This window comes from Palaemon carinicauda, chromosome 8 (genome assembly GCF_036898095.1).
Source record: "Palaemon carinicauda isolate YSFRI2023 chromosome 8, ASM3689809v2, whole genome shotgun sequence".
NCBI lineage: Eukaryota > Metazoa > Arthropoda > Malacostraca > Decapoda > Palaemonidae > Palaemon > Palaemon carinicauda.
Window position 1 is genome coordinate 152,431,993 of NC_090732.1, and position 10,000 is coordinate 152,441,992.

Below are 10,000 nucleotides of genomic sequence, written 5' to 3' on the forward strand. Positions count from 1 at the left end.
TATGAAAATATATCGTAAAATATCCTATATATCACGTATGTCGATTTTTCACACGACCCGACGGACGTCAGTATAGGAACACATTTGTGTAGAGTAATTGCTCTCGCACTTGTAAAAACAGGGATTTTTATTTCTTTGCGAGTATGACAACAACTTTGCAGACTGGAAAAAATGTCCCTTTTCATTCCCCCCGACAAGTCACGTGTCTCAGTGACGTAATTATGGATGAATGACGTGTGATTGGCCCAACACGATCACGTGACGCAATTCCCGTGCCATTGAGAGTCGCGTGTCGGCTGAATCAGTTTATTCGTTGTAATGAATGAAGCAAAGGGGGAAGATAAGGTCACACGTTTAGAGGATAAGGTCGTCCGTATCATAGACCGCGATGAGACTTTCAGTTATGTTGGTGAATATATAGATGTCATTATTATTATTATTATTATTATTATTATTATTATTATTATTATTATTATTATTATTTGCTAAGCTATAACCCTAGTTCGAAAAGCAGGATGCTATAAGCCCAGGGACCCCAACAGGGAAAATAGCCCAATGAGGAAAGGAAAAAAGGATAATAAAATATTCTAAGAAGAGTAACAATATTGAACTAAATATATCACATATAAACTATAAAAACCTTAACAAAATAAGAGGAAGAGAAATAAGATAGTATAGTGTGCTCGAGTGTACCCTCAAGCAAATGAACTCTAACCCAAGGCAGTGGAAGACCATGGTACAGAGGCTATGGCACTACCCAAGACTAGAGAACAATGGTTTGATTTTGGAGTGTCCTTCTCCTAGAAGAGCTGCTTACCATAGCCAATGAGTCTCTTCTACCCTTACCAAGAGGAAAGTGGCCACTGAACAATTACAGTGCAGTAACCCTTGAGTAAAGAAGAATTGTTTGGTAATCTCAGTGTTGTCAGGTGTATGAGGACAGAGGAGAATATGTAAAAAAATAGGCCAGACTATTCAGTGTGTGTGTAGGCAAAGGGAAAATGGACCGTAACTAGAGCGAAGGATCCAATGTAGTATTGTCAGGCCAGTCAAAGGACCCCATAACTCTCTAGCGGTAGTATCTCAACCTACTACCAACAATAATAATAATAATAATTTATTGTATCATTCAAAGTCCGAAAGAAGTTCCTGAGGAAATTCAGCAGTACCCTAACACCTCTTTCCTTGACAAGAATCATAAATCTCATAAAAGTTTTAAATTTGTATGGTTAATCAAGATCCGGCAGTGGATTCGATAGTCGACTGTGATAGAACTCCACGATTTTTATTTCCAAGTCACGGACGTTTTATTGCTGTTTGATTACCAATAGTGTTTTCAATGTTTTCGCAGATCTAATTTCTGTTGTTTTCTTTTCGTCTACTCACTTTGGCACTTTGGTTTGTTCAACTTTATGGACTACTACTCGAGTTTTCATCCTGTATCCCAGTAGAATACATAATCAAGTAAATAGATCTATTTATCTAACTATTATCTACATACATGCACACACATATATACAGTATATACAGTATATACATATATATATATATATATATATATATATATATATATATATATATATATATATATATATATATATATATTTAAATGTTAAAGCACTTGTGTCATAAACTATTTCAAGACAATGCTTTTCTAGTTTTCTGTATCTTCTTTTCCTCAAGGAGGGAAATATATTTTTCTCTCTTTAGAGGAGGTGGTGCAAGGAGGTGAAAGCCTTCCTTGGCTTTGGCTATAAGGACGCAAAACTCTGCTTGCATCTAAAGTTTTACACACACATTTGTATGTGTATATATATATATATATATATATATATATATATATATATATATATATATATATATATATATATATATATATATATAGATATATATATATATATATATATATATATATATATATATATATATATATATATATATATATATATATATATGTATATACATACACATACATACACAAACATTTACAAATACATATGGGTGTGAAAGGCTGAATCTTAGTATGAATGATAAAGATATAGAGATGTTTGTTATGGCAGTTTTGTTCTATATAAATCTACGGTTTGATCACACTTAATTAGATGTCAAGGTACCGAAAGGAAATACAGTGTTACTAAGATTTGGTTATTAGATTTGAATTATGTAACGAAAAAGTAAAAATCTCTTTCACACTTAACTACTTTTTTCTAATGCCTTTTTTTTTTTTTTTTTTTTTTTCAAATATTAGTACCTCAAAATGATTATCAGTACTGTTGAGAATTTCATATCAGTGTAACAACAGTAATATAATTATGATTAATAATTAGCAAATTCAGTATAAAAAGTACGGTTAAAAAAATTGGTTCTTCATTTTATTGGATTTTGGGTTTGGATTTTAACTTGATAATACTGTTTTTTTAAAGTAAATACAGGAAGTATCGATTTAGTTGTAAAGAATTCTTTGTCAAGATGTAATTTTTGAACAATGATAAAATATTTCATGCTTGGAGAGAGGAAGTTATTTTGTTATTCTTATTGTTTTTGCATAATGCTCTCTCTCTCTCTCTCTCTCTCTCTCTCTCTCTCTCTCTCTCTCTCTCTCTCTCTCTCTCTCTCTCTCTCTCTCTCTCTCTCTCAAAAATGAGTTTCCTACTCTATATTTGCGAAGACCCATAAAACTGGAAGAAGTTCTCAAGGAAGAATCATTATTGATATATTTATATTGAAAACCACAAAAACTCGCATGATTTGGTTCATCTATAGTGTTGTTCACAGAGGCAAAAGCTGTAAGAGTCACATAATATAGGAAGTAAAAACTGTGAGCAAAGGCCCATAGAACTATGAAAAACGTTATTAAAGGTTTAAAGGCCACTCAGGAATAATAGAGGCAAAGGACAGTGACAATACCCTAAATAGCAGTACAATGCCCTAGAGACTGACCATATAAACATTTGATTAGCCCTCAAGCTTCCTGTCCACCCATGCTAGGACCAGGGAGGGCCTAACAATAGCTGCTGATGACTCAGCAGGTAAACCTATAGGCTCCCCCTAACCCTTCGCTCACAAGGATGGTGAAGTTGCAGACACTACTAGAAACTATCGACCTTGAGCGGGACTCTATCCCAAGTCTGGCAGATCGCCTGGTAGGACATTTTCAATAGGCCACCACAACTCAGAGAGAAAGATCAGAAGTAACTGCAGTAACAAGGGAGATAGGAAACAGTAGGGGAAGGGAGATCGGGAACTTAGGCGTTGCATGTTTTGACCCTGAAGAGGGAATTTTGGGTGAAATAGCCATCACACGAAGAGAAAAAAAAAGAATGTGAACAAGAGAGACAAATATATATATATATATATATATATATATATATATATATATATATATATAGAGAGAGAGAGAGAGAGAGAGAGAGAGAGAGAGAGAGAGAGAGAGAGAGAGCGTGTGTATGTAGACATAACTGTAGAATATGTATTCAACGATGATTTAGCAAGATTGGGTTATTCAAATGAAAGTAGAATGTTAAAGAAAGGGTTTGTGAAAGTAGCAGAAAGTGGTGAAGTGGAGAAAGGGAAGACAAAGTATGGAAACAGAGGACGAGAGAAAGTCATTATCAGAAGTAAGGGAGCTGAACAGGTCGTCGAAAGAAACAATGAGAGAGAAAGCTTTTAGCAGCAGGGAGAGAAGACAAGAGAGGTGGGTGTGTCAGCGAGCCGTTGGCGTGGCAGGCAGGGGTCGTTAGCCGTGTTTGCTCCCTGTCAGCCCGTGAGCTAATCATACTCAATTAAGGCAAGCGATCCTTATCGTGCCCTGACAGCTGACCCGCTGTACTGTTATCTTTAGACGATTCCTCAATGGAGGGGAAAACGCCAAGGGTTATCGCTAACCCCATCGCTACCTCGCACCTCTTTCATTTTTATATCTGCCCCTTTCTGCTTTCGTCTTTTTGGACAGCCGCCCCCTATACGCCATCAACCGTAGCCCCGCCCCCGGCTTCTTGAAGAAAAGAAATATGGAATTGTTGTCCATGGTGGCAGCCGGTATTTCATTGTTATCTCTTATGAGAGTCATTTCTAATATATGGGTGTTGTGTATCGACATTCTTTTATGTGTAATAAAATTCTGCTTAGGATTCTCTACATTCCCTCTGCTCCATTCATTTTTATTATAGATTATGAAATAGAGGTCTCATCAGTTTGTCTTCTAGTCGCAAACTGACAACTCTATCATTCTCAATTATTAATCGTATTTTGGTGCCTCATAGATGTATGAATTACGTAGCTTTTGGAGGAAAAACATCTTGGTTCCTTGAAAACTGTATACAAGTACAAATCCTGTTGTGGCCTGATTGGTAACGTCTCTGACTGGTGTTTGCCAGTCGGGGGTTCGAGTCTTGCTCAGTCTCGTTAGTGCCATTAGTGTATGCAACCTTACCATCCTTGTGAGCTAAGGTTGGGGGGTTTGGGGGAGCCTATAGGTCTATCTGTTGAGTCATCAGCAGCCATTTGCCTGGCCCTCCCTGGTCCTAGCTTGGGTAGAGAGGGGGCTTGGGCGCTGATTATATAATATATGGTCAGTCTCTAGGGCATTGTCCTGCTTGCTAGGGCAATGTCACTGTCCCTTGCCTCTGCTATTCATGAGCGACCTTTAAACCTTTAAACCTTTAAACGCCTAGATTAAGAGTTTGAAAGCATTGTATGGTTAATAAACTCAATATTGGCTCTGCTGTCAATAATGTGTATGCTCAACTTTTGAGAAAGTCGTCTTAGTTATCTTGGTGGCTATGAAATGGCCCTGTTAACTAGGTGTTTCTTACGTTCTTGCTGACTAACAGTAAGCAATAATGCATGTATTCAAATTACCTACTCACATCCCTATAAACCAACTTTTGAATATCCTTATTGAAAGGATGGAGATACACTTACGGACAACACAAAGCATTTCTCAATTTCTATTATCTTGTAAAGTATTTTCCCTCAAATGAAAATAAAGTAATTAAATAGTTTAAAGTCAAACCTATTTTGATTTCTTTTAGATTAAATGAAAAAAATCATATTTCCAACTGTATCGGTTTATTAACATTAGATTAATGTCCCTTGAGCAAATCCGGTCGAAGAAGATCCTGGAATGAGGTCAACCGAACATTGTTCAACACTAAAAACTGGGGTAACATAGGTTTAAAGGTTGGTTACCAGTTGCTCATAATGATCTAAGATTGAATTGATAGTATACTCATCGAGTTCCAAGGTTGAAAATCTCATCTTGGTCTTTTAAAGATGTTGTTCAATTGTTTTGATTTGATTAGTTGTGTTCTGTATGTATTATTATTTCTTGTATTATGATTTTGGATTGATCGTAGTGAAACTATTATCATTGCTGTTGTTATTTTGTTGGTTTTGCTTTTCATCATTATTTGTTTATTTGACAAAATCATCAAATCAAAATTGATTGTTTATTCGAATGATGATGGTTCTTTGAGGGAACGAATCAAGATCTCTGATTAAGATCGCCTAATTTCGTGACAAAAAAAAAAAAAAAAAAAAATTCTATTAGTTATTTAATTTGCATGAATATCAAATAGTAATAATTTTTCTAATGGTAACCAACAATGATAGAGTGATTATTTTTCGCTATTATCTTAAATCGTCCAACGAGAATATGATTATTTGACTTAACTTGATGTTTAGGAAAATTTCTCCACCAATGGTAATAATATATTTTAGAATAATAACTTTGATAGTTATTATGAAAATATAGAGTTGTAGCATTAATAATGATGCCATATACTGTAGATTGTTTTGCTACATTATTGTAAAAAGATTAATAGTGATGATGAATTATCAATAATATCGTTAGCAATATTAACTTTCAACAAGAGCAAAAGAATTCCTAATAATAAGATATTGATAATATTAACATAATTGTTGTAACACGGTAACATGTAATAAACATATAATGATGCAATTATAATTGTAATACGTAATAAAAGTGAAGCAGGAAATCACAATGATGCCAAAATTTGATGAATGTAATTTCCTAGTAAACGAAATAACATTTAAAACAAATTCTTCCTTATGAAAGAATATGGGCAGGTATTTTAACATGATAATTGCATACCATTTATCTTTCCATTCCAGGTCTGGATCGGGCATTGCAGGATATGAATGGATCCCTAGCAAGAACCATTGATCTTCACTTCATGTATTCCTTCAGACCCCAGAGCGTTGGTGAGTGGATTTTCTTTCAGTTATTGCCTTCGCCATGCGAAGGCTTTGTTTTCACTCCTGTCTGTTTAGTTTTTTATTCGTTTGCTTGTTTGCAAGCAACTTTACACAAAAACTAATGTATCAATTTTGACCAAACTTGGTAGTCATCACCAAAGGATGTATCTGTAACATTTTGGATAAAGTACATCGAAGTACAAGTACGCAGCAGTACTTTGAAAATTATCGCAATGTTAAGTAAATGGCCAATATTATGTTAGGTTTTTTTTTTTTTTTTTTTTTTTTTTTTTTTTTTTTTTTTTTGTGAACAACATTACACAAAAAGCTACTGAATCAATATCAACGAAACTTGAAGGACATATGGGGTAAAACCCAAGGATAAATTTAATAGATTTTGAACGAAATACACAGAGGTACAAGTACGAAGTGGAGCAAAATAAGACTGCTTGGGGTGGCAAAGGCATGCTCTCTACTGGGTGCCACTTTAGTTATGCATGTAAATGGAACGTTTAGCTTGTTATTTTTATAATTGTTGTAGGCAAAGGCAAATTTTAGTATAAAGATTTTATATCTTCTGCTCAGTCAATTCATTTAACCAATTTTAGGTAATTGTTTACAACACCACGCTCTCAATTTACTCCAAAATAATGCAATCCTGCAGTTCTCATCTTCTTGCACAGTAATTAGGTGGTTATTTAAATTCTTGGGAAAGCAATAATTAGCACGATATGTTGAGGAAGGGGGAAGGGGTTATAAAAAGAAAATAGCTCGGTTTCCTCACCAAACGACTTGGAACTGACATGTCAACATAGTCAACCAAACAGAATTCCCGATGCCAGCGTACAAAAACAGAAGTTCGTGATGCCAGCGTACATTTGATATACTGTATATTCAAAATACACTTAATCAAAAATTGATTGATTACTCAAAAGTGTCACTATTTGTATTATGGACACTTTTGAGTAAATTAATCCATTTTTAATTAAGTATATTTTGAATATACAGTGTATCAAATGTACGCTGGCATCACAAACTTCTGTTTATGTACGCTGGCATCACGAATTCTGTTTGGTTGACAATGTTGACATGTCAGTTCCAAGTCGTTTAGTGAGGAAACCGAGGTATATTCTTTTTATAACCCCTCCCCCCTTCCTCAGCATATCTTGCTAATTATTGCTTTCCCAGAATTTAAATAACCACCTAATTACTTTGCAAGAAGATGAGAACTGCAGGATTGCACTATATTGGAGTAAATGAAGAGCGTGGTGTAAACAATTACCCAATTTTATACCACGTCTTTAAACATTTGAAGCATCACAATTACATTTTTATTTGCTACTCTATGCCTCGTGTTTTAGAATGTTTTCAATTTTTTTTCATATTGCTCTATGGCCTCAGTTTTCAAGACAGATATTATTTATTTCTACTATGTGATTTATTTTCCTTTTATTATTTGTCTTTGTGCCTCGTCTTTGGTTAAACCTTAAGACTTAATAAGTAAGGAATTTTTCATTCGAAAATCTCAGAAATTTCTGGAATTTTATTTTTGATTGATAAACCTTTTCTCAAATCACTAAGTTGTTTATTACCTCCGCCAGGAGGGTATGTTTTCGGTTCGGTTTGTTTGTTTCTCTGTTTGTCTGTCTGTCTGTGGACAACGTAGAGGCCACATTTCTACACGGAATCACTTCAAACTTGGCCAAGTAGTTCCCCAATGTGTATGGAAGAACTGATTAAATTTTGGTCAAGGTCACCCCAAGGTCAAGGTCACAGGGGTCACTGGTGTCACTATGACATAAGTGGCCATATCAAGAGACAGAAATAAAGCACTGACTTTTGCATAAGCCAACAGGGAAGTCCTAGTCCAGGCGCAACCCATGGGTGATGTTCAAATTTATAAAGGTCAAAGGTCAAGGTCATATTGGTGCATTATATCAATGTCATATTAAGTATCAGTGGCAAATGAACAAAGATCACTTGAAGGTCAAAAGTCAAGCAGGTCACTTGAAGGTCAAGGTCACGTGAAGGTCAAGGTCACGTGAAGGTCAAGGTCACGTGAAGGTCAAGTACATTTGAAGATCAAGGTCACTTGAAGCCAAGGTCATGTGAAGGTCAAGGTCACGTGAAGGTCAAGGTCACTTGAAGGTCACGTGAAGGTCAAGGTCATGTGAAGGTCGAAGTCACATCAATTCATGATTCTAGGACATATGGCGCTCTAGGTCACCTTGGCGGAGGTATGTCCTCTACGAGGACCATGTCCGCGTTCAGGACTTGCTCACTTGTTTACATACTGATTTTACCTTAGGTTTAGTGCATTGGTGATTTGGTTTATTAATAAGAAAAGATTTTTTCACATATAAATTTGTACCGTTCATCTTTTATAGTAAAAGAGAATGGATTTAAATAGGATCTACTTATAAGAAAATTCAAAGTATTCATATATTAGGGGATACTTGGAGAGTTTATTTCTATTTATTTTCAAAAGTAAAGCCAAAGCTTTATACTTGTTAATTTATTAATTTTGAGTTCCTATAGACTTGGAGTTTATTTATTGACTGTTTTACATACGATTGTCTCTTGCAAACTGAGAAAATACTTCTGCTTTACTTTGTATCTCTCGCGCATCAAGAAATTTGTTTACTACTCATAGCCAACTTCTCACATACTCAGAGTTTATTCATTAAGTGATTTACATACGATCGCCTCTTGCAAATCGAGAAAATATTTCCGCTTTACTTCTCTATATCCCTTGCACACCAAAGCTAAATTGTTGACTAATCTATTTACATACGTTTATCTCTTTCAGAGCCCGATGACTCCTCCTCCCCAGAGACGCCCGTGATGACTATGATGCAAGGGGAAGTGTGACATCACGACTCCGGGTGACCTTCATCCTCGTCACACTGGTGACATCTCTCTTCTTCTACCTGACAATGTCTCACCTTAATAGATTCGCCCGGATCACCTCTGGATTACCCGTTCTCCAGCTTCGTTTTTCGACAAGTCATATTCGGTCACTTATGAAAAGAGTCTATTTGAGAAAGTTGTTGTGGCTCATCTCTGTCTTGAACAATGAGATTTCTTCTGTCTTTATTCGATATTAAAGAAAAGGAAGAAATCTCTTTACGACAATGCCCATAATTTCTTAAAAATCTTTTGGTTTAGATAAAGGAAATGTGTTTTTTTAACTTCAAGAACTTGGAAGATATTTTCCTCTACACTGATCAACTGTCGATAGCTTTTGTTTTGCAGCTTGAGATCCAATTCCGGAAAATAGGATTATGGTATCTGTACAAAGTACCGATTAAGGTGTTTCATTCACAGGAGAAGATACGTAGCGTTCATTCATTCATCTCTTCCGGGGCCCTGGCTTTCATAGGCCTATGCAAAGCAGTTGTCGCCTTATCGAGCGTTTTGTATTACGCTGGCGAACCTTTTGAGAACATGCACGTAATCACATTCCGTATCTGTACATAACAATCACCCATGAACTGAATTCCATGCTCCGTCGTGCATTTCTCAAGGGGGTCTTGGCTTTGTCTATGCCACTTTTCACTCATTCCATTATATTTATTACTTCTTGCTATACCAACAGATTATTATTCTGAGGATGTTACTATCACCTATCTTACAAAAGAATACGTCTCTCTCTCTCTCTCTCTCTCTCTCTCTCTCTCTCTCTCTCTCTCTCTCTCTCGTGGAGACAAGAGATGATCAACGGCCCCATCTCATCAATCATCAATATTTTCACCATCGTCATTTATTGTATAGATAAACT

At 35.7% G+C, this 10,000-nt stretch overlaps 1 protein-coding gene across 1 annotated transcript in view; it reads left to right on the forward strand.

Annotated features, from left to right (window-relative positions):
* The window catches only part of LOC137645497 (LIM/homeobox protein Awh-like), a 22,185-nt gene that overhangs the window by 9,767 nt on the left and 2,418 nt on the right, over positions 1-10,000 (forward strand). The window contains exons 4-5 of the mRNA XM_068378303.1: positions 6,136-6,225; positions 9,029-10,000. The exon at positions 9,029-10,000 is cut by the window's right edge and continues 2,418 nt beyond it. Coding sequence (XP_068234404.1) covers positions 6,136-6,225; positions 9,029-9,090 — 152 coding nt within the window. The 3' untranslated portion in view covers positions 9,091-10,000. The remainder of the gene's footprint in view (positions 1-6,135; positions 6,226-9,028) is intronic.